This window comes from Astatotilapia calliptera, chromosome 4 (assembly GCF_964374335.1).
Source record: "Astatotilapia calliptera chromosome 4, fAstCal68.1, whole genome shotgun sequence".
Lineage (NCBI taxonomy): Eukaryota > Metazoa > Chordata > Actinopteri > Cichliformes > Cichlidae > Astatotilapia > Astatotilapia calliptera.
In genome coordinates, this window is record NC_137425.1 from 3,968,075 (window position 1) to 3,993,597 (window position 25,523).

Genomic DNA, 25,523 nt, shown 5'->3' on the forward strand with positions numbered 1-25,523 from the left:
GGACAGCTATTCAAAGGCTGTTTTCTTGTATTTGTGTCGCTGTTGATGGTATACTTGCACATAAACCAGTACATTGGACACTGATGCGTCACTCCATACCCTGCCACCCACTTCAGAGGAGATGTTGTCCACCTAAGTGCACATGTAAAAACTCTTTGAAAAGTACATTAAAAAGTACAGTAAAAAAATGAAGTTCAAAAATCTTTTTTTCATGCCAAAAGATGAATAAAAATACTTAAGAAAAAAATCCTGATTGAGGTTGTCATAATTCATGCATGAAAGGGTTAAAAAATACTTCATGTTATTAGCATGTAAAGCTGCTGTTAGATTTAGGCATGAAAAGTTCTTTGTGTGAGCTCGGCTGCAGTCACACAGGTCGGTTAGGGTGGGTGAGTGGTTGTTGGAGGTTGCTGCATTCGTCCTCGTGCCTACTTTAAGCTTCACCGGGAAATCTACGTCCTAATGTGACACATAACCTGATGTACACCTCCTGAGAAGTCTGCAATTATTGTGACTGGCCTGTTCTGCACCGTCGATTCCTCCTGTGCATTTCCGGCTACTTCTGCTTCACAGTTTTGGATTTATCAGTGAGAGAATAACAATTATCGCCACAGTTGAAGGAATAATAATCGCTGCATCAATATAAAGATTCGCAAATGTCGGCAAATTACCGGAGGGAGATCGCTGAAATTATCAGAACAGGTGTGAGGTAAAGAAATGGAAAAACTTGAGGGACAAATATCTTTGCATTTTATATTTTTATGTCGCCTGGCAACACATGTACAGCATCCAGTCCTTTCTTGTTATTGTGTGAGTCCGCTGATTTTTAGAGTTAAAAAATATCAGCCACAAAGATTGGTTATCTTACCTGTAGGAGCACCAACTGCAAGTTTGGGACCATTCATGGTAGGACTGTGGCTCAAAACATTATAAATCTCTAAATTTTATAATCATACAGGTAACCAGAACTGAAGGATGCCTGACTTGTTGTGTGTGAAGATAAACCCTTATCATTAGATTCTTATCAGCTGCTGATTTGCTTATTGCATTGATTTCACACGTCCTCTGGCTGGCAGTGAATAGTGCAGCCCAGTGATATCTGAGCTTTAAAAAACCCACACAGATCTGTAAGATATCTCAGCCCAATCCCACAATCCTCTGGGGTTCTGCTCTTAATGTTACCCTCCACTTGCGTTAGGGTGGTTTTCTCTGAAAAGGCAGAAACTAACAAGACAGGCTGTGTAGACCTCTCGCTGCTTTCCATGAGCTTCTCCTGGTTGACGAGGGCTGACGGGGAGAGGAAGGAAGCACTGAGATCTCCCACTACAAAGGAAACCAGATTAGGGGGCCTTAACTTTATTATACGCTCCATAATAACATTTAAAACACTTAACACCGAACAAAGGGATTCATTTTAGACTGCACGCAGTACAAAAAAAAACCAGACTGTGAGCAGCAGTAAATTAAGGACTTCCACAGAAAATATGGGTGGAAAGAACTTCAAATTGGGACATCGCTTCACTGAGAAGTCAAAGTAATCTCAAACCTATTTGAGGCTCTTAATCTGAATGTGGTTTTAAAGCAACTTAAAATATCAAAAAGAGAAAAGCACCAGTGTATAATTTTAGACTGCTCCGACAACATCTAAAAGCACAATTTCTCACAGGTTTGTTTCTGTGCCCCGGGGCAGCTGCTCAGACTTTCAAACAGAAGCAATTTTAAAAGCAAGAGGAAGCCTCGGGGAGGGTGTGCTACCACTCCACACAGGACGCTGGTTTAGACAAAGAAAAGAAGAAAAAAGAGGAGGGCCCGGAAATTATCTCACAGATGCCCTACTCAGTCCGCTGAAAGGCTGATTTGTTCTTTCTTTCTTTAAGCAAGAAGACGTCTTCTTTCCTGTCGTTTAACGGGAGGCCACAGCCCTGCCAGCACTTCTGTGATGAACAAGATAAACACTCCAGTTCCCTGAAGCTGTGCTTCCATCAAAAATAGGGAACTTTTCCTCCACTTTGTTTCCACCGCTATCTAAAGACACGTTAAAATTAGGGAGATTAGTCTTGAGAGGGTGACAGTTGTGTTATTACATCATTTTTTTACAAAACAACCATCTGAATTGAAGTTGGTATATTATTTGCCGGTGGATGCTTTGCTCTGTATAGATACAAACCACAGTGTGCACTGAGTTACGTTCAAGCATGCCTGGAGACCACAAACATTATTATTATTATTATTAGTTCACTTAAATGATGAATGAAATCTAAAAAGACTGTGTTAGTAGTGTGGTGTGTGTGTGTCATTTGTTTTTGATGAGGTTTACTAATAACAGCCAGGAAACTAAAGAGCCACGCAGAAACCAAACCAAACATCCCAAAGAGCCCAGGATCTTCACTTCGGACAGTAAGGGCATGCAACTACATGAAAATGTCTGGGATAAGTACAATTTATGTGCAAAGCAACTGCACGTGTCGTGCTCAAAAGTGCCTTCATCTGAGAAAACAATTAAAAGTTAAGAATGAAATCACTCCAGTTGCCATGAAGGGTTCTGTAAAAATAATAATACAGGTGTGCTTTGAAGGCTTGACCTGCTTTTTGGCCTGCCTTGGGCACAGAAATTTGGAAAACAGTGGTCAACCAGGTCCAGTTGCTTCACAGCAAGAAAGTTCTGGGCCCAATTCCACCAGCCCTCCAGGATCGTTCTATACAGCGTTCTCTCCAAGTCCCCCGGCTTCCTCCCACAGTCCAAAGAGTTGAATGTTAGGTTAGTTAGATTTTTTTAATACTGCGGCCCTTTCTCACTGTAATTAACCTAATAATCAAATCAAAGACAATATCAAAAGTTTCCCATGTAGAAGTCTTTTTCCTTTTCGTATCTTTTCTTTTTTGACCCGCCCATCAACCCTGAGCTCCTCACAACTCCAATTTTTGGGCAGTGCAGCAATTATGGCACGCTGATTTGTACAGAAATATTTAATAACGAATAAATTACAAGTTCCATGTAACCCTCCATTCAAGCAAATGGAGGGTTACATGTGCTAACAGAGTTGAATCTGTACTGATGGGGACCGAGTCTGACTCAGGAACTCTGGACACTGAGCACGGTGTCGTTTTCTTTTAAATAATGAACTGATTTTGCATTTTTCGTGACCTTTATGTTTCTTCCTGTGGTGGCAACTTAAAACTTGTTGTAGGAACCAAAGTGATGTGCACTGTCTTCTTGTGGCAAACGCTTGATAAACTCAGTGTTGTTCTTTGTTTGCATTGGTAGACGCTTCGATCGCTTCACCTTAAAGCTGGCTCAGTCAGTCTCAAATAGGACACTAATGAACATGCTCTATATGCTACAGTACTGCAGATGTGCACAGAACATCTGGGTTCCTCAAAAAGGAAGGTGGAACCATATGCATCACGCTCTATAACGATACCATCTGACATTCTCTCTCATAATTAATGCCCCAGTAATTGTTGCATTTTAACAGGTATAATTTAATGCTTGGTGCAAAAAAGACTTGCTGCCTCCGCATGGCATAGGTGTCACTGTCAGGAGAGGATGTCACTTATCTTGTCCGTGCAGTAAACATCCCCTAGCTGTGAGTTCAGCATCTAACACACTGCAGAGATCCACAGCTGAAGTTATCTGCTGCTCTCACAGCACACCGACATCAGAAGCGAGGATAGAAAAGAGCCAATGAGACCCATTTAATGTTGCACATCAATCGACTTTATCCACCCACTCTGCCCTGTTACCCATCCGAGCAAAGAAACACGATACAGCTCCTTTATCACTCCGCTTGTAATCTTCCATTTATATATCTGTCCCGTCGCATCCACCCACCTCCCCTCAGATGTCTGATTGGAGTGCACCGTCCTGGAGTTCAGCAGAGCCTCTGTCAGACTCAGCAGACAGATCTGTACGGGCCACGCTAGCCTGCGTTTGAAAATGAACAGCCGGGCGGCGGCGATCCCTGCAGATTAAAAACGACTTTTCCCTTGTAAAGCACGCTGCAGTAATTTCTGGCCCTGCGCGCTCCGAGTGCAGCCCAAATAAAATGGCTTCAGCATGACGGAGGCTCCTGGGGATTGCTGATAAGGTGGAGCGAGCATTTATCATTATTTATCCATTCAGTGGATCATATTTCACCACATGAATAACACCATTATGTAGCAAGTGCGAAGCGCTGAAAAGCCGAATGGGAATACGATGATAATAACATTACTTATCCCAGAGGTTGTCATGACTCCTTACAGTTACTGTGTATGCAAGCTTGTGTAGAGGCGGTAACGTGATATAAACTTTAATGACGCAGCAGCATCACATTACAAACGCGTTTACTCAATCTTCCCTCACTCGGGGTAAACTCAGCTATCTATTTGCACAGCCTTCAGGATCCCCAGCAGTTAATGGCCACGTTATTAAACCAAACTAGCTTTCAGCTCCGTGTGTCTGGGATTAATCAACCAAATGTGCACTGTGCAACTTGATAGGAAATTAGGAGACAAACTGCCTAATTAAAAATATTGTGGAGCTAACCAACAGGAGTTAAGGTCAAACATAGCAGTATGTTGTCTCCTGCAGGCTGTACATCCATATTAAAATAATGTATTGTAATATTTTCATGCAGAAACACCTGGACACATGCTGGGTTTATGTGGTAGTAAACTGGGAATTTGTTCTGTGACAGAAGCCAGCCCCTGAGAGCTCTGCCGCACCCACTGAGGAGACTGACAGCCGGCCTCTTCCCCCGGGATGGAGCAGCTACATTACACCTGAGGGACTGCGGTATTATGTCAACAGCTCCAGTAAAGGTACAGATAGAGCACTGAATAAAACACCAGCTTGAGATTAGATACACCAGTTAAATGATGGTTCCTCTAACATGTGGAAAACAGTTGTAATCACACACTAAATATGTTGGATGTAACCATAATTGCATCAACCCATTTGCTTCTTATTTTTCAGATTCCATAAAAAATGCTTCATAAGAAACCAACAACGTAAACATGACAGACGCCCAATTCAGTCACACTAGCTTGTCGAGGTAGAGCATCGGGCTTCAGTCACACAGGTTTAGAAACCAGTCCATGACCTATCAAACAGAGGTTGCTTGAGAAAAATGTGTTTTCCCAACCAGTTGACAAGTGATTTCTGGAAGTTGTGGCTGAAATAAATTATAAAAAGTCAAAAACCTCCTTGCAATTGCTTTAGTTGCTAGTAGGTAACTAAATGCTTTTGTGCAGCACAGCCAACCAGTCACAGAAAACATATTTTTCTCTTGTGACCAGTTGTTGTAAGATGGTTGCCAACTGGTCTCCAGTTAACTGAAGCCTAATTGATAATCTACAGCTTCCTGTGTTGGAGCACACGTAGGTCAAAGCTGCCACACCCCTACCTTTAAGTCTTAACAAAACCAGCTTGGTAATCAATATAAAGAATTGACCCTCTGTAGAGTCATTATGACAGTCTGTGGGGACTGACTGACTTGTGTATCCAGACTAAACTGACCATTAGGAACTCCAGTTTTTGGAATCCAAACATTAGCTTGGTTTTTATTGCAAAGCTTTTTATGGTTAAAGAAGGAATGAGGACACCAAAGCAGGTTTGTGAGCAGGCAAAGAGCAAAATAAAGATGACTCGTTATTGCAGGTGTAACAGGAGTGCAAAAGGTAACTAAAGAACAAGTCCATGGTTAAGCAAAAGAAACACTGGGGAAAATAACAGGAATTCAGGAACCACAGGAGATAACAGAAAACACAGCAAACAGTATGTCGAGCAGAAACAAGCCGAGAGCACAAACACACACAGACACACTGAGGGAAGGTGAACACAGCTGTAGAGAAAACACAGGTGCAAACAATCAGGGAAACGAGACCGTGGACAAAGGCTACCAAAATAAAACAACATAAAGCAACATACAGGAAGACCTGCAGAAAGGGGGACCTGAGGGAAACTAACTATAAAACCCAAAGACTAAACCGAGAGGTCAAAACAAACAGCACCTGTAACTGAGGATAAACTGACAGGAAACACACGAGGGTGAAAAACTAAAGATGAAGCAAACTGAACATAATTAATGATAAACACAACATCAGGTCCATTATTATTATTATTATTATATTTAACAACTGAAAATTAAAACCATATGAGAAACATTTACTTGCATTTCATGATGTTTTTTGGTTTTTATTAAGACATTTATTTCCTTTTGTTTTTGCATTTTTGGCCCTTCATCGTCACAGAGAAGTCTACACAAAAGTGCTTTATGACTGAATTAATTGTTCTGCATATCCATGATGATTTTTCCTTTTTTTGTTAAACACCGTCATATATTTGTGCAAAGGAATTGATACCCAGGAACAAAACGTTCCATCTGAATCCACTGAAAATCAGCTTAAACAATCAAACTGTACTGTTTATTGCCGTTGGGCATTACAGTAAATCTACACCTCCAATGTGCTGATTCCAGCAGATCTGGTTTAATTTATATATCTCAGCATTCAGCTCTCAGCGCTTTAACACTGTGAACGGTGAGAGGCCTCATTATCATTCCTCCCCATCATTGTATCTCAGCAGCCTGTTCATGTGGAGAAAGGCCTGCCGATTCGATCCACTTTAATCTGATTATCTTAAACGTGTGGCACTCGATACCGAGCAGTGAGACTGTGGATTCAGAAGTGTCTTTTCTCTGCTGTTTGTCTTCTGCTCCCACCGCTGAGGAGTCGTACTAATACAGAAGCTCGAAGGCAGGTGACCTTTCACAAACATCTGCTCCGGTGTGTGTGTGTGTTACACTTCATTTGGAAAGGAATCCAGGGGGATAGGATGGGCTCCCACGGGACAAACTGAGGCTGCTCCCACAGCACCTCTGGCAACGATTGCTCTTTGGCTCAAGCACAAACACACAAACAGACACACAGTGCAGAAAAAAATAACCCAAAAGCTATTTTTACATTCAGAAGCCATGTGCGGCAGCAGTCTCTTTTCATTTGTTAGTTTGCTGTTGTTTCACGTCTGAATATGAAGCTTCAAAACAGCTGCCACCAGGATGCCAGCGTACATCGTTGTGTTTATTAGGAAGCTGCTTGTTGTTTTCAGCCAGTGTCATTTACTGTAATAGAGGAGGTGCACGAAGGAGGATCAGCTGAAATCTTTCCATTTAGAATGAAAACAACAGAATTAAAATGAAAATGACGGAATTTGAATGAAAATGACGGAATTTAAATGAAAATAACGGAATTTGAATGAAAACAACAGAATTTGAAAACAAACAACAGAATTAGAATGAAAACTACGGAATTAAAATGAAAACAACGGAATTTGAATGAAAACGACGAAATTTGAATGAAAACAACAGAATTTGATCAAAAACAAACGAATTTGCATGAAAACAAAGGCATTTGAATGAAAACAACGGAATTTCAATGAAATGAACGGAATTAGAATGAACAGACCAGAATTTGATCAAAAACAACGGAATTTGAATGAAAACAATGGAAGTTTAAAACAAACAACAGAATTAGAATGAAAACAACAGAATTTGAATGAAAACAACAGAATTAAAATGAAAACGACGGAATTTGAATGAAAACAACAGAATTTGATCAAAAACAAAAGAATTGGCATGAAAACAACAGCATTTGAATGAAAACAACGGAATTAAAATGAAAACGACAGAATTTGATTTAACACAACAGAGTTTGAGAACAAACAATGGAATTTGAATGAAAATAATGGAATTTGAATGAAAAGAACAGAATTTGATCAAAAACCAAAGAATTTGCATGAAAAAATTTGAACAAAAACAACGGAATTAGAATGAAAACGACGGAATTTGAATGAAAAGAACAGAATTAGAATGAAAACAACGGAATTTGAATGAAAACAACGGAATTAAAATATATAGAAAAGAGTTTGAATGAAAGCAACAGAATTCTAAAACAGACAATAGAATTTGAATAAAAAGAGTAGAATTAGAATGAAAACAACAGCATTTGAATGGAAATGGAATTTCAATGAAAAGAACGGAATTAGAATGAAATGAATAGAATTTGAATGAAAACAATGGAATTTGGATTAAAACAACAGAATTTGAATGAAAACAACGGAATTAAAATGAAAACAACGGAATTAAGATGAAAACAACAGAATTTGAGAACAAAAAATGGAATTTGAATGAAAACAACGGAATTAGGATGTATAGAACAGAGTTTGAATGAAAGCAACAGAATTCTAAAACAAACAATTGAATTTGAATAAAAAGAGTAGAATTAGAATGAAAACAACTGCATTTGAATTAAAACAACGGAATTTCAATGAAAAGAATGGAATTAGAATGAAATGAATAGAATTTGAATGAAAACAACAGAACTAAAATAAACAGAACAGAATTTGAATCAAAACAATGGAAATAGAATGACAAGGGGCCTGTTCTTCGTACCGCGCTAAGTGAGTTAGCTGGATGAGATTGTTGACGATTTCGCGTGATCCTGGATCGTTCGGTTCCCCGAAGCCCATCCGGGACTTGCTGTCATAGCAACAGAGCCGTAAGCGTAAACCTGCTGGGGAGCAGGTTTACTTTATGTAAACAGGATTAGATCGCGGCCACGCAGGTATGTCCGCGTCATTCATACGAAAGCAACAGCGATATTCCACCACTGTTTCACCATAAATAAATAACATCAATGTAACTAAAGATAATGCAGCACTTGATCCTTTTATTGATTTCACACAGATACATACAGGTCATTTCCTAAAAAAGGGAAATGTACTATTAACATTCTATTACATGTATGTGATTATTACAGATGTAATTCATATTTCAGAGTAGTAATTGTAAATTACTTCGTGTAATCAAGATGAGAGACCACGGCTATAAAAGCGAAGGTGGATTTGGGAAGCCTGTCGCAGCCATGTCCTGTCCGTATACGCGACCAACCCATTGCGGAAGGTGCAAGATTGATAAGGAGAGTCCTCAGAATTCAGCGTATATTGCGGGACAGACAGGATCCTTTAGCTCAGCGCGACAGTGTGCTCATAGAGAGATATCGATTTTCCCGTGAGGGTATTATTCACTTAACCAACTTGTTGACGAGGGGGTGCAGGACCACCACCTGTCTTTTTTTTTGCTCTGCCCTTTTCTTGGTTGCTGTTATGAACAAACAAACAGATTATTCCAGGGTCTCTTTCCAAGAGACGACAAGCAATATAAGTGATAAATATTACCATTCTGTAGAATATTCTTATATTTCACTTTTACTTGTTCCCATGTTCTAGTGGGTCCTGTTGTGGCTCTAATGTGAAAGGGGATATAATATAACATATTATAATATAATATAATGTAATATAATATTGGATAATATGGTGTGATATGATAAATCTACCCTACCGCCTACTGGTGTTGGCCAGAGGGGCCGATGGTGCGATATGGCAGCCTGGCTTCTGTCAGTCTGCCCCAGGGCAGCTGTGGCTACAACCGTAGCTGCCTCCACCAGTGTGTGAATGTGAGAGTGAATGAATAGTGGCATTGTAAAGCGCTTTGGGTGCCTTGAAAAGCGCTATATAAATCCACTCCATTATTATTGTTATTATTGAATTACTTACGAGTTTGATTTGTCAGCAACTTTCTGCCAGCCCTCTCTCCTTGCTTTTGCAGCCTTTGCAGTGTTCCCTTGCGTTTTAATTAAACTCTGAAACTCCTGAAATCCCTCACTCAAGAGTTCTTGCTCTGCTGCCGAAAAATACCGAGCGCGCTCCTTCGACATTTTCGCCGACCAATCAAAGGGTTGCCGATCAATGTTTCTACTATCGATGCGTAGCCCCTGTTGGGCCACCCAGTGATCTCACATTACTTCATCCAGCTATACTAATCGTCAACAACAGGTGTGTTCGGGGAACCGGAATAGCGAGCTCAGAGTTAGCGCGATGATTTGGTCTTGGATGTTTCATTTGATCTTGGATGTAGTAAGCGACGTACGAAGCACAGGGCCAAGAACAGAATTTGAATCAAAACAATGGAATTTGACTGAAAACAATGGAAGTTTAAAACAAACAACAGAATTAGAATGAACAGAAAAGAATTTGAATCAAAACAATGGAATTTGAATGAAAAGAACAGAATTTGAATGAAAACAACAGAATTTGAATGAAAACAATGGAAGTTTAAAAGAAAACAACAGAATTAGAATGAAAACAACAGAATTAAAATGAAAACGACGGAATTTGAATTAAAACAACAGAGTTTGAGAACAAACAATGGAATTTGAATGAAAACGACGGAATTAAAATGAAAACGACGGAATTTGAATGAAAACAACAGAATTTGAGAACAAACAATGGAATTTGAATGAAAACAATGGAATTTGAATGAAAACGATGGAATTTGAATGAAAACAACAGAATTTGAGAACAAACAATGGAATTTGAATGAAAACAATGGAATTAGAATGAAAACGATGGAATTTGAATGAAAAGAACAGAATTTGATCAAAAACAAAAGAATTTGCATGAAAACAACAGCATTTGAATGAAAACAACGGAATTTCAATGAAATGAATGGAATAAGAATGAAATGAATAGAATTTGAATGAAAACAACAGAATTAGAATGAACAGAACAGAATTTGAATCAAAACAATGGAATTTGAATGAAAAGAACAGAATTTGAATGAAAACAACGGAATTAAAATGAAAATGACGGAATTTGAATTAAAACAACAGAGTTTGAGAACAAACAATGGACTTTGAATGAAAACAATGGAATTTGGATGAAAACAACAGAATTTGAATGAAAACAACAGAGTTTGATCAAAAACAACGGAATTTGAATGAAAACAATGGAATTTGGATGAAAACAACAGAATTTGAATGAAAACAACAGAGTTTGATCAAAAACAACGGAATTTGAATGAAAACAATGGAAATAGAATGACAAGAATAGAATTTGAATGAAAACAATGGAATTTGAATAAAAATGACGGAATTTGAATGAAAACAACAGAATTTGAATGAAAACAACGGAATTAGAATGTATAGAACAGAGTTTGAATGAAAGCAACAGAATTCTAAAACAAACAATAGAATTTGAATAAAAAGAGTAGAATTAGAATGAAAACAACAGCATTTGAATGAAAACAACGGAATTTCAATGAAATGAACGTAATTAGAATGAAAACAACAGAATTAGAATGAACAGAACAGAATTTGAATCAAAACAATGGAATTTGAATGAAAAAAACAGAATTTGAATCAAAACAACAGAATTTGAATGAAAAAAACGGAATTTCAATGAAAAGAACGGAATTAAAATGAACAGACCAGAATTTGAATCAAAACAATGGAATTAGAATGAAAAGAACATAATTTGAATGAAAACAACGGAATTTGAATGAACACAACAGAATTTGAATGAAAACAATGGAAGTTTAAAACAAACAACAGAATTAGTCCCTTTGGAGCTGCAAATATGAGAGTGGGATTTGGAATGATGAAAAAGATTCACAGGCAGGAGCTGAGGCTTTGTTATTGTGCATGAAAACCTTTGGTGCTGAAGAACTGACTAACAGTATACAGTCAGCTGATGAAGCAATGTGCCTCCTGCCAATGAACAGTTAAAGATATTTAATGATACAGGAGAATTGTTTTGTGTTTACAGCTTCTTACAATAAAAGCATTTATGTAAATTAACCACTTGCCATGTTTATGTGGGAGAGAGGGAAATACCAGGTAAGATTAACATGTTAACAGTTTTGATGCAGCACCCTCTTTGCGGCTGATTTCACCCAGCAAACTCAAACAACCACTCACCAACTGTTTGGGGGATACGATTTCAAGTAGCAACCGGAAGGAGGTTGTTGACCAGTCTCTTGTTCTGTGTAACTGAGGTTTTATTGCCTAAACCTAACCAAGGAGCTTTCAGAACCCAAACCTAACCATCTACTTCTTAGTGCCCAAACCTCACATAGTATTTAAACTTAACCAGCTTAAAACTACAGCCTATATCACTGCCACCCTTCACCTACATATCGAGAACTTTGCAGGAAGACACAAAATTGCATTTACTATTTACCTTTGATCACACATAATTATTTAATAACCACTGGTGTAAAAAAACAAACAAAAACACATTCACTACACTTGTGGAGTTCCCCATAATTTCACTCTTGGGCCTCAGTAATTCAGTCACTCAGATTAGAAATAGCAGGAGCATTGCTCTAACAAATCACCAGCAAAACACGGACAAAACCAAAATATTGCTCTTCAGTGTCTACCTAAATTAGTAGGTCTAATTTAAGTATTAATTAATTAATAAAGTATGCAATGTGATATCCAGTGACTTATAAGTTAAAGTGTCCTCATTGCAATAACAGATATTAGAAGTTCTTGACTTTAAGCTTTTCATGCCTATTTGGACATTTGTGTGTAGCTTTCTTGCCACAACAGTAACGTTGCTGCTGAATATCACTCCTAATCCACACTTTAGTGTTTCTCTTAGAAGAAGCTGTTTGATTGCACATAAGGACCGACACTAATTCACCCACAGTTACTGCAGCGTAAAGGACTTCCTGCTCTGCTAAGTGGAATGATTGATGCTAAACGGCTAAACTACAGGAAGCCAGTTGAAATTTATCCAGAATGGCATTTTGCACCTAAAAGGACTGCATACATGGATGAGTACAGTCTAATTTTTTTTATTGCATTTTTCAGGATACGAAAACTTCTCCTTTATCCTCTTGCCCTTATCTGCAGTCATTTCTCCAATGTCTGAAAAAAATAACATTTAAAGTACTAAACAGCTTTTCTGTGCTGAGATGAGGTCTGAAAATCAAAAAGGGAAAAATCCAGATAAAATGTCACAAAAACAATCAAATAAACAGGAATCCACATTTTCAAATAAAATTTTAATATTTAAATTTTACCAAATTATTTCTACACCAACATGTACACAAACATACCCTCTGTACATACATTTTTATTGGCCGTTCGGCTGCTTTGGTCACACAGACCAGCAGTCTGACTCCGACTGTTTTGCTGTCACAAGAGCAAAAACAAAATCAGTCAGCGACTGAGAAGCTTCCCTCTGCATGAATCAAGTTCTGGATGCAGAAAGATCTGAATTAGTTTGCGAAATTCTTTGGAGAAATTCATAACAATGTCGCCCTGTTTCAGTTTTATATTTGTGAAGATGCTGCATGAACATCTAATTTTGTCCTCTGCCGCTGTAGAAAAGAATGAAAAAATGTTTTGAGAGTTAATTACTTGTAAGCCGTAACTCCACAGCGTCTCTAGTAATCCTGCTAACAAACAGAAAAGCCAATCATATAACCTGCTGCTTGGTGGAGTCTTCATGCACTCCTGCAACAGAAGAAACTGTGGATTAATTCAACTTCTGCTGACAAAGTCACCATGACATTAGAAAAATCTTTTGTGCTAGCACATCGGTCGATGATTCTTCATTGGCTGCCTCTTAAATGCAGAATTTAAATTTAATAAAACCCTGATTTCCTCGTACAACATCCTGATCAGCCTCCATCATCTCTCACGGTATCATATTATTGTAACAGAGCACCTCACTCTCAGACTGCAGGCTTGTGGTTCATGGAGTTTCTAAAAGTGGCAGGCAGACACCCTGTCTACTTTTATTATGAGGCTACAAACTTCCTTTTTTGGTAAAGCTGATAGTTAGGATTGGATCATGTGACCCTGAACTATCCTCAGTCATGCTACAGGACTTCTTTTCACTTTCTACTCTCTCCCACCGTTTGTGTTGTCCTTGGCTTTCTGTGCTGCTCTTTTCTCTCTTCCCTTCTTCTTCCAGCTGGTCTCAGTAGATGGCTTCCCCTCTCTGAGCCTGTTGGAGGTCTCCTCCTGTTAAAAAGGAGTTTTTCCTTCCCACTGTCTCACAAGGCATCTTCTGACTGTCTAGATTTTGAAACCAACAAATTAAGGCATCGTTGACCTTCTGTGCTCTATTGTGCTTCATATTTATACACCTGAAGTCTCTATAAAGCTGTTTCCGTCCTTAATCTTGAACAACTGCGAAGCAGTGACTGAGAAGCTGCCCTGCACATTCACGTTAAAGCAAGTTCTGTTTTTGTCTTTGTTTTGACTTCTTTCCACGCTGTCCTCCTTCCTGTTGTTTATATCGTTCCAGAAACAACATGGCGACGTCCGTCCTCGTCAGCTGAAGCCCCGCAGAGACCGCTGGCACGACAGAACTCCTCACCATATGGTAAAACTTGGCCTTCATCATCCTAGTCATCCATTTTTAGAAAGCATTGCAAAAGGCACAATCACACGGAAAACAAAATAAGAGCACCTAGAGCAGAAAATAGGCGCTGAAGGAATGAGAAAGGAGGTTTGTGTGGTTAGGAATGACCAAGAGAGACAAAAACAAGCTGATGAGTGTCATCTCGGTGCATAAACTCCTTCCATCACTGGGGTTATTTGCATTTGGAGCTACAGGTTATAACTTAATTTTTCAACATTTATCCAGTCAGACATATTAAGCCTTTTGGCAATCATTCATCATCAGTGCTAATCTGCTTATTATGCTAACACCATGTTCCTTCAGCTAAATGTGACACAATACTAATCATTTTTCCAGAGACTCTGTAATGTTTTTCCAAAAGGCTCTTAAGGAACCTTTGACAAATCTCTCGTAATACATTTCTCTGCTACATTATCATGAAGCTCATCCAACACTACGAGAGGAAATCCTGCACTTTCTTAATGAGTGGCTTATTATGTTCCATCGCTGCCAGCATCCTCGCTAACGACATCTTTGCACATAGCAGATGGTTGCTTCTTTGTGCTGGCATGTGGCCCAAACACACTTAGAGGAAGAACAACCGGGGAGGCAGTCAGCTGCAGGGGAGTTTGTCAGCGTTTAACCAGGCAAGCGCGATCCCTCCTCGGAGAAAAAGACGTTTAGCGAAGGCCCAGTTCAGATCTGAGCCGCACAAATGTTGACTTTGACCTCTGGACAGGAAACCGGGGATCTGAGCAGCTGGTCCGAGCAGGCAGGGAGAAATAACGGCACGGCATCCAACGGGAAGAAGATAAGACGGAGTTGCCTAACACGCGTTTAAGGACAACAGATACATAAACATGCACCTTCTGAGTCTGTCTCCTTAGTTAATAAAGAGACTGTGCTGATCAGCTAGAATCAGAGATGTTTCCTGGTAAGCAGGTGTGCAGATGCTTTTTCTCCCACAGCTGCACGAGGCAGTCACTGAAAACCATCACTGCTTTTCCACCAGAGAAGCTCTGCTCCTACAGGCGGGGTGCACCCAGAGAAACTACAGTGACTCCAGTTTACCTCTGAGCCAGACTTTGTATTGAAAAAACTGTATTTTTTAGTATAAGTTGCACACCTGTGGATATTTTGAAGACATACAGTACAGGCTTACCTCTTTTTCACTGATGCAGTGCCGGTGCTGAGACAGGTCTGCCTTCATGTCGGCTGGAAAATGTCATGCGATGTGGTCCCAGATATATTCTGTTTAGTGTCAGTTTTCACAGTTCCGTGTTTGTTATTTGTCTTTTCTTTCTTTACAGGTTTGTTTTCTTATGTGTTGTTTTTGGTTTTACTTCAGATTTTATTCTTTTTGCTCCCACTTGGGTCTGCTCTGTAACCAACCTTCTGTTGTTGGATGTATACATGTTCTCGTTTTTGCCTTTGTCCTTGTCACTTTGTCAAGTTACACTCTGTGTGTTCACTCTCCAAGTGTTCCCTGGGCTTTTCCTGCTTTTATTTTGAGTCCTTGCTTTATTGAGTTTCTAGGTTTGTTGTAACAGCTAACACAGATTGTGTTTTCTTTTGTTTGCTTTTTATTTACGTCTCTGTCCTCTAATCATCGTGGGAAGCAATTTCATGCTGCAAAGAATTTGGAAATTGCTGATTTTCTTGCAGCAGTCCTTTCCGTAGCTGCTGATGTTCCTGCTTCCAACTTTGGTGGCAGGAATTTTCTGTGACTTCTTATGAAAGTGCTACATGGAAACAGAAATTGGTACTGGGGCCGTATCTGTGAAAAAATATGTCTGATAACTCGTTCTTGCTTCAGGTCCTGATGTTTTATGGTTCTCAGTTGGAACCCTTTCATGTTCTGAACTCCTTATTTTGCTTTAGATCAAATGAGAAAACAATCTAAGAGCCCATGTTTGTGGACGGTCATCTCTGCAAGGTAGTTGGCCGATGTGTGGTTACCTAAATGTAGCATATCATATTAAACCATACTGGACTATTAGCTACATTAGGCAGTCATGCTGCATTATGCTTATTGCATTTTAACATTACTCATAAATATTCCTGCTCACATATTCTGTTTCTCTTCACTGTGACTTTAAAAAATCTGATTTTTGTACCAGGCGTGTTGTCATAAACACTCCTTATCATTTCTTAAAGACCTCGTAGTACCATATCACCCCATTAGAGCACTTCGCTCTCACACTGCAGGTTTACTTGTTGTTCCTAGAGTGTTTAAAAGTAGAATAGGAGGCAGAGTCTTCAGTCCCTCTTCTGTGGAACAAGCTCCCAGCTTGGACTTTGGAGACAGACACCCTTTCTGCTTTTAAGATTAGGCTTAAAACTTTACTTTTTTTTATAAAGCATATAATTAGGGCTGGATCAGGGGACTCTGAATCCTCCCTTAGATACACTCCAATAGGTCTAGGCTGCTGGGGATTCCCATGATGCATTGAGTGTTTTTCATTTGCCTTTTTTTCTCACCTCTCTGCATTTAATTATTGCTTATTTTTAATCTCTGGCTCTCTTCATGCTGTTCTTGTGAGGTCAGTCAGTGAGAAATAGTCAACACAAACTAATTTTCTCGACATTGAAAGTCAAGAAAATTAGTTTATTAACTAGTTGATCTGTTGTATTTTCAGAAAGAGCCAGGCTAGCTGTTCCACATTTCCTGTCTCTGTTTAAATCCTCAAGAGTCCCATTTTCACCCTGAAGCTGTCTTCTTAACAGAAGGCCTCACAGGGTCCTTTCTGCTCTCTTTTGTGTCCAAACCACATGGATCAGAAACCTGCCAATACTCAGTTTTATGGTCACTGACAAAGGTCACCGAGGGTTGTGGATTCTTTAGAGCCCTTCTGAGTAAAGTGACGTTCATCCCTATTTCTGGAGAGGCCTCAGTGTCCTGGAGGGGCCCTGATCCGATCAGCGTCCCCGGCTGTGACGCGTGGCCTCGGGGGTCACGCTCTGCCGGGATCACGTGTTTACCTTGAGCTGGAGATGGGCCGGTTTGATATACAACGAGCCGACAGCTCATGAATCACAAAGAAATGAGGAACCATCATGGGCCTGTAGGATGAAACCAGGGACATGCTACAGAGCTGTGAACCCCGAGGGCCCAGATTATGAATATCTCAATATGCTTTTCTGTGTGAGTTTGAGGACAGAACCACACTGTACCAATGTGAAATTAGAACACTGTAGTAGTAAAAAATACTCAGTGTCCTCCAAAGGGTCTAACAGCTAAACACTGATTGCTGAATTATTCAATGAATTACTGAATCAGCAGCTAGTTAACATGATATTTTGGGTTGTTTCTAGAGTTCATGTCTTATTTTAGTTGGACGTAGCCTGTAAAGAAAATGTTTCAAGGATGTGTGCCTTTATTATAGACGTTTACTTTTTAATTTAAAAACTTAGCTGTAGTTTTTCTAGTGTCACTACTTATAAAAGGTATTTGTGGCTAAACATCAGTTAGCCAGTTTTTACTATTTCTCTCATGTATAAACCAACAAGGGTAAAATTAGTAGATAAACATTGTAAAAATGTAGATTCATATTTTATGAATTCTACATTCTACGCTGAACGGTAGAAGCCCCGCCCATTTACATTATGACGCTTTTCCCGTCACCATGACTGGATGATCCGTTCACTGCCTTTGTGTTTAATTTGAGATATCATCTATGGTTTTATTGTGACTGGCTAAAAATGTTTGGATGGATGGCGACCAAATCCAACTAAATTAAATCAAATGATGCCATAAACAAGATTGCTTTGTTTTACTTATTCCACAAGGGGGCACTATGGCGCAAAGAGAATCCCTAACTGATGCATCTTTCCCAGGTGTTCCCTGTCCTCTGGATCAAAATATAAATCCCTGCAGCTGCAGTTCAATTTGTCTGACACAATAAGGTGATGTTAACACCTTATTGTTAACACACCCGTTAACACAACCGTGCTTGGGACTGGACGGCATCAATGCCGTTAGCTTGTTAACACATTGACGCCGTCCAGCCTCACACATCCGCAGTAACTCGTTAACGGAGATTTGTCGCGTTAACGTCATTTTAACGAGATTAACGCTGACAGTTCTTTCTTGTTCTGAAATTCTGCATGTCAGGATGTAACTCGTTCACTTACCATCTGCTCGTTTTTGTCAACTCAGTGCTGAAAAATACTTTAAACTCTAACGTGAGTAATTATCTGCTTTTCTTCAGCCAACGGATGCCACAGCAGCACAAAGAAAGGTCAGCCTGCAGAGGTCGCTAATGTTTCTCTGAGGAAACCTGCGATGCACAAGCAGGTAAGCCGAAAGAGGCGCGCAATGATGTTGAGTCTGAAGTAACAGCAGATGATGATGATGATTACTTTTATGATGTGATCACATTTTAATCAAAGCAAGTCTCCTCTCCACTTTCCACTTTCTCGTCCAATAAAAACACCCATTTCTTAGGAGTTGGCTTACATCCGTTTTTTTTGCCAAACCTAACATCAGAGTTACCTACCATCACCATCACAGTCTCACAGGGTCAATGCATTCGTCTTTTAACCAACAAGTATCTCAAATTTGAGCATCTGATACCCCGTCACTGGTGATTGGTTGATAAAACTGGACAATCATTAACCAAAATTAAGTTTGATTTCATACAAATCACCTTTATGTAACGTTTCTAAATTAATAGCAACTCATAAGCTATGAATAGATCAGAAGTGCTAAGACTGCTTTCTATTTACTTAAAGCATCCTCCACTCTGACAGTTTTCTTACTGAGTGCACCACGTGTCTATTTAAGATCACTTACATGTAGATTTTCCTTAGCTGTCAAAAAATAATTTGCTGTTACAGTAACAAAGGTTTTCACCCTCATTAATGCTGATAAATGTAATTATTCCAGTCTCATCTTCTTTTATAGCATAGGACTCCAAAACCAGGAAGAAATTAACCTATAATTCCCTCTCTTTATTACTTTAAACTGAAACATGAGGTGATCACAGTCATTTTGGCAAAGTTTAGGTTTGAAGGTTTCTCAGAAATGACAAACTGCAGCTGTTCTCAGGTTAAAACTGTTTGAAATTGCTTTAGGATAATAACAACACAGTCTGAGAATGTAACCTTGGTATCTGAGCACTTGGAATTCATTTCTCTGAAGATATATTTACTAAGAATAGCTGATAGCTCGCTCATTTGTTGCACATTTGGCAAGAAATGGCTAAAACATCTGTTTAAATAAAAATGGAAAAGCTCACTTTCAGAGTTCAGTATTTAGAAGCTTTTATGCTTTTTCTAGAACCTCCATGCAGTCTTGAATCACTGCCTGTTCCCCAAAGAATTACTGTATGATGCCCTGTTGGCTGTCTTACTCTTTAGCAATGATTGTCAGGATTGGATACTAGATACTTCAGCTCAGTGAGACATCGCCCAGATTTGCTGCTAAAACTCTGAACTGCCAAAAAGTCGCGTGTTTTTGTTTGTGCATCGTGTCTTTTCGCGTCCTCCTTTCTGTAAAAAGCGAGCAGCACTCACAGCACGCTCTTTAGTTTGGTCAGGCTGTTCTGTGGTCACAATCACCCATATCACCACAGCCACAGTTTTCCTGTAAAAGATTCCACTTCAAAGGAAGCTGGCGCTCTCTTTCCACTGAAAGCAGGGCCGCTCCCGCAGCTCCGATGGACCCAGGCCAACTTCGATTACATGCCAACCCACGTGACTAATTACGAGTCAGATGAGGGCATACAGTGTCATGATCACACAGGAGAGTATAGGTGGACGGACAGTTGGGCCATATGGGCGTCTGAGATTTGGACAAATGTTAGAGTTTGTGAAGAAGCAGGCCAGCCAAAAAATAATAACAAATAATCAAAGCTCACACTGGGAGCTCTGGGAGCGCCGGGCCCACGGATCCCGCCAAACCTGGACTGTGGTTGTTGCGGTCAGAGCTGCCAGCCGCCATGTTTTGCACGACCAAGGTGAGAACATGTTTGTCGCGCTCCTCGGTGTCGTTCTCGTTTGATGGTGTTGTTGTTGGACCAGGTGGGTGTTGTACGAAGGTGTGGCGAGGAAGCTGCTCCGTGCGCAGCTTTTACGTTCAATGCCTCGGGTGAAGCGGCATCACGTGAGGAAGACGATAGCGATGTAGCTGCCGGTGTAAACACACTGTTTACACACAGCTGAATCTGAGCACTTGCTTAACCCTGTAATGTGCATGCGTCTCATTCCCAAACACACACACACACAATCAGAGACGCTGCTTCTCATTGGCTGCTTGTTTTCCCTCCTGCTCTCTCCCCCCTCCTCCCAGTTGTAATTTGTCTCTTAAATATCATCATTCAGCCATTTCCATCAAGCCAACCCCCATCACCAACACCTACGCCTTGCTGCTCCCTCCTCCCTCACTATCTGGGTCTCTGGGGAGGGAGGGGGGGCAAGGATCATGTAAATACACCCCCCCCCCCCCCTCTCCTCATCTGCCTCCTTGTCCTCTCTCTTTTTTCTTCTTTCCTCGGAAATTTCCCTTCTTCCCATCCTCCAGTGCCTCCATCCCTGAACTAGCTCAGTGATGTTTCTTCATCTTTTATCTCTCCTCCTGCATGGACATCATTGGGTGAGGTGAAAGGGGAAGGCAGGTGTGGAGGTGAGGTGGTGATTGGGCTACAACCTTAAAACTCATGTGACAGCAGATTAACCGGAGGCAAGACTTTGTCACGCTCCCACAGCCGCCACAATTCCCCTTACTGCCTCCCTCCTCCTCCTCCCTCATGCTACCTTCCCACCGCAGTTACACACACCTCCCTCCCTCCCCCTCCTGCAACGCAACTCCTCTCCGCTCGCTCCGCGGCTTGTGAGACCGTTGGCAGCCTTGGTGCGTGGAGGGAAAGAGAAAGGAGAGAGGAGAGAGTGAGGCTTTCCCAGAATAGAGAAGCAGGAGGAGGTGAGAGGGATGATGATGGAAGCCAGCTTTGACACTGAGGAGAGTTTTGACGATCCCTCCTGTCTCGCCCCGCAGCCCCCCGGCTCTGTTTCGCCGGCCAAGAGGCAGATCAAGGAGGTCAAGGAGACCAAGATCACTGTGAGTACTGAGAAACTTAATCCTTCCTCTTCTCCTTCTTTGTGCTTCTATCTGTGCATCCTCTGCTGAAGCTCCTCATGCACCTCAATTAAGTTCAAATCACTTGTTTTTTCTCTTTTACCATCTGTTGACGTTAAACTCAAATCATAATGCATTACATGTCCTTGTGGAGTAATGTGAGGGGGTTCCCTGCAATACTGGATACCTCAATCATCTGAATGAAGAGGCTGTGCGGGAGTCTCGCACTCATATCGGTCTCATTGACTTGAGCGGCCTCAGTCTATAATATTGATTTTATGTCTGTCAAAGATTAATTCACGCTTTGGAGACTCTCTGATGTGTTTTTAATGACTGATAAGTGAGGAGCCTGCAGAATCCTGTTGGTATTTTTATGATATGTCAGATTAAGTGTGTGTTTGTCTCCTCCAGTTGTTATCACCCTCTGCAGGTCACACTCGGAGTAGAAACTGAGGTCTTCACCACGGTGCAGGGATTTTTTTCTATAATGTACACAGTAGCTTTGTGTGAAGATACCCAGACAGTAGTTGCAGTTATGTAATCTCTCAGTCCATAATGCAGGCTGTGGTGAGGGGGTGGTGGGGGGCAGCGGTTAGGCGGTCGTGCGTTGATGGAGAAGCAGACAGAGGTGGGTTTTGTGTCTCGCGAGGGGCTGATTTTGCACTCGGTGGGCTCGCTGACCTGCTGCAGCCACGGGAGCCGTCAGTCTGGCTATTGTGAAAAACACCACCAGACCTGAGAGAGATGCAGCAAGTCCAGTTTCCATGGTGACAAAGGCAATAGCACTGATTAATGGGTGCTGAAATGGAAAACACCGCCATAGGAGAAAGTGGTGGTGGTGGTTTGAGAGGGAGGGGGGAACCATTCAGATATTCACAGAAGACATACTGTTTTGAAGATTATTTCTTCCTCCTCTTTGTTTGCTTTTCCAAAGCCTTTCACAGCTCGCAGATCTATTGTTGTTCTTTGGCTTCATCCAAAGAGTTCTCATGGAGAGATTTCTTTCCTTCTCCACTAAAAAAAAGAGGAATTTCTGGGAAGTCTTGATGCTTGGGAAGAAAAAAAACAATCATGCATGCTAAATGTCTCTGCAGCAGCTGGAAAAAAAAATACAGGTGATAACAACTAAATCAGTGACGTCGGCCCTCAGAGGTGTCTTTTTGTTCGTCGTGGTGCACCTCACGTTACACAACCCCTCCACAGTTGTCATGGAGACGCTCACATCCATGACTGTTGGCAAAATGGACCCTCGCGGGGCGCCGAGGCTTCACACACGAGAAGCAGCCGCCTTGCGACCTTGTTTTCACCTTCACCACATCTGACCGATCGGATCAGATTTAATAATTTTTGAGACTTGAGGTTTTTAGTGAAACATTCATGCCCCTGTGGTTTGACTTGTTGCTGGGCTGCACGTGCTCGGTACCACGTCAGCTGGCATCTTTGCAGAGGAGGTTTCAGTGAAGAAACGGCAATCTGGGCCCGAACAAATGGAAAGAAGAGTTAAAACACGGTCCAGATTTTTTGCCATGTTACCGTGAAAAGGATTCACAAGGTTCATCAGAGTTAGCTACCAAGCTGGCTCACTATCAGAAGATGTTAAGTATTTCTGAAAAGTAAAATAAAAAAAACGTATCTGGGCTGCTGGTGAAAAAGTAAATGCCAGAAAAGTTCAGCTAATTAACATATGATCTCTCATAAAGTGGTTAGGTATCATTACGCTCATATTTCATGTGGCATCGTGTGAACATTGATCAAGAGCCAAAATGGATGTGACTTAAGTACTTGTTGCTAGGGAAACGCATCTGTTCTGCATCATTCGTTCTTGGAGGTTACTGGATGAAATCGATTGCTTTGGTCGCTAGCAGTACACAAACGCGCTAACTGCTAGTAAAACTTGAAAAAATGTAACAAAATGGAAAATTTCACCTTGAAAGTAAAATAAACCTTCTCCATTTCTGGTTTGTGTTGCTCTTTGCTCAGTATCACTACAGTATGGCCAAGAGCGGGATAGTGTTCATAGACAAGTCTGTGATTTGCATTCAGGCTGTGACTGCAGCATTATGCTAGCAACCAGCCTTTATCAAAAGCAAGCTAGCCAAGCTACAATTAAAAGTTAGTATTAGCTCCTATTTTTTGATGCCTGTGCACGCCACCGCATCATTCTCATGAGCAAAGTGAAGCGACGGAGCCATAATTCAGTTCAGCAACATGTGACATCATCCAATGCATGTGAATGAGAAGCAAGAGCGTTGAAGCCTGAAATTAATCGGTGTCAATGCTGCCTAACATCTTTGTGTGCAAATGGTGTAAATGGCACCATATATTTCAGCTACCTTTAATTTAAAACATGTTTTAGATATTAAACCTGTATATGTGATTAATGGCTTTAAATGTATCTTACAGTTAGTATTTGTATTAACAATGATTAACCTCGTTTTGTCTCCTGTTTTATCAGCTAATAAACTAAGAACATTCCTGGTTGCTCCCAGGCTTGGAAACAATATTAACAGACAATAAAGAAGAAAACTGAGTGGGGGTTATAGTAAGGTGAACCTGTGTACGGCTGTGAAGGTGGAGTCTTGCAGGAAATGTGCTATATGCTGCTCGAAAACGAACATTCGCAAGAGAGCGTTTCAGTTGTTTGTTCATCTGCCAGGTTTACGTCTCTCACGGACCATTTGTTCTTTGACTTGATTTCCCCCCCCCTCCCCCGACTCTCGTCAGCAAAATAAATAAACACAAAAATATGTAATGAAATAAGCATTGCCTGTAGCTTGGATACTAAACTCTCATGAGGGCGAATGCTTATGAATGCTGACTGAGGACTAAATGTGCCAGTTCACTCAGCAAATCTACACTCATATATAGCTTGCAGCTTTGTTTTGTACTAAATTCAAACAGTCAAGCCCGATGGCTGGACTTCAAACACCCCCCCAAGACTGGCCTCGGTCTGATTTATCACACGCTGTGGCATAAAGGTAATCTATATTAATATTTTATTCTCAGCCCCAGAGTACCTCACTAAGCAGCCATCAGGGAGAAGTAAGTTAGCCAGACAGGCTTCCCTTAGATGAATGGTCTCATTTTTTGCTGGATGTGAGAGGCAGATAAACAACAGTCATGATAAATGTGGAGCCAGTGTAATGGAAAATCTGGTGCCCATGACAATCAGTATGGTCTCTGAGGCAGAAAATGAACAAAGTGACTGGTCTGCACACAGAGTAAATCACACCGCTGCTCCTTTACATTACAATGTGCTGCTGTGAGTTAATGTTGTTTATTAGCTTGCTACCATGCCCGTGAGTTTCAGTGGCAGTTTGCCATATTAACATGTCCTCTGGATTTTAGCGATTATATAACAAAGAGAAGAAGAGCATTACTCATCTATTTTACGTTCTGTTTTTTGGAAGTTGTTATGATGCTTTGTTTGTGGTGGCAAAGAGAGGAGAGTGAGGAAGCCCACTACATATTAATGCTGGGGTTGGTGAAGTTTTAAGTGCAAAATAATCAAGGTTTTATGTGGAAATATACCTGTATATGGAAATATTCACACTCCTCTGTCACAAATACTGAAAATCTAAAAACATTAACTGTTCTATACTTCTTTCTTGCCTTCTCTGTTGAGCCCTCCAACATAAAGATATTTGCGTCATAAATCTACTGCATGGCTTGTACAGGAGAGCTTGTAATATATACAAGTATGGCACTTTTATTTTACCATTAAAAATCAGGCGTCATCTGCCTCTAAAATAGATAATTATCAGCTTAGCGTAGCTTCATTGTGAATTTTATTTCCTTGTGTATTTTTCCAGCCTCCAAGGCTTTACTGTTTTGGTTTGCTCTTATGGTATTGTATTTGGCCACAGCTACAGTGCAGAAGACAGCGAGAGGCAATCGTTAAAGACAGTATGTATATATATATTTATATATACATATATATATTTTGTTGCTAAAGAGCAACCATTTTCAAGTGAAAGCTAGAAATGGTAGGGGCCAGAAACAAAGCTGCTTTAAAAATGGGTACATATTACACTTTATAATCCCTGGTATAAATAAATATAGACTATATTTATATAGCAATATAGAGCATTTACACTTAAAAAAAAACCTTTTAATCCTTTTTAATGATTCTGTGACTGTATTAAAAAGAAATTTCTTAGCCATCTTAGCAATTTGGTCATGCAAGTAGCCTGGTGTTTGCTAACA

The 25,523-nt window shown here is 40.5% G+C and overlaps 1 protein-coding gene across 1 annotated transcript in view; it reads left to right on the forward strand.

The window, feature by feature from the left end:
• Positions 1–25,523, forward strand: part of gas7a (growth arrest-specific 7a) — a 53,257-nt gene that overhangs the window by 709 nt on the left and 27,025 nt on the right. The window contains exons 2-5 of the mRNA XM_026164039.2: positions 4,680–4,803; positions 14,144–14,221; positions 18,451–18,536; positions 21,237–21,299. Of these exons, the coding sequence (XP_026019824.1) occupies positions 4,680–4,803; positions 14,144–14,221; positions 18,451–18,536; positions 21,237–21,299 (351 nt within the window). The remainder of the gene's footprint in view (positions 1–4,679; positions 4,804–14,143; positions 14,222–18,450; positions 18,537–21,236; positions 21,300–25,523) is intronic.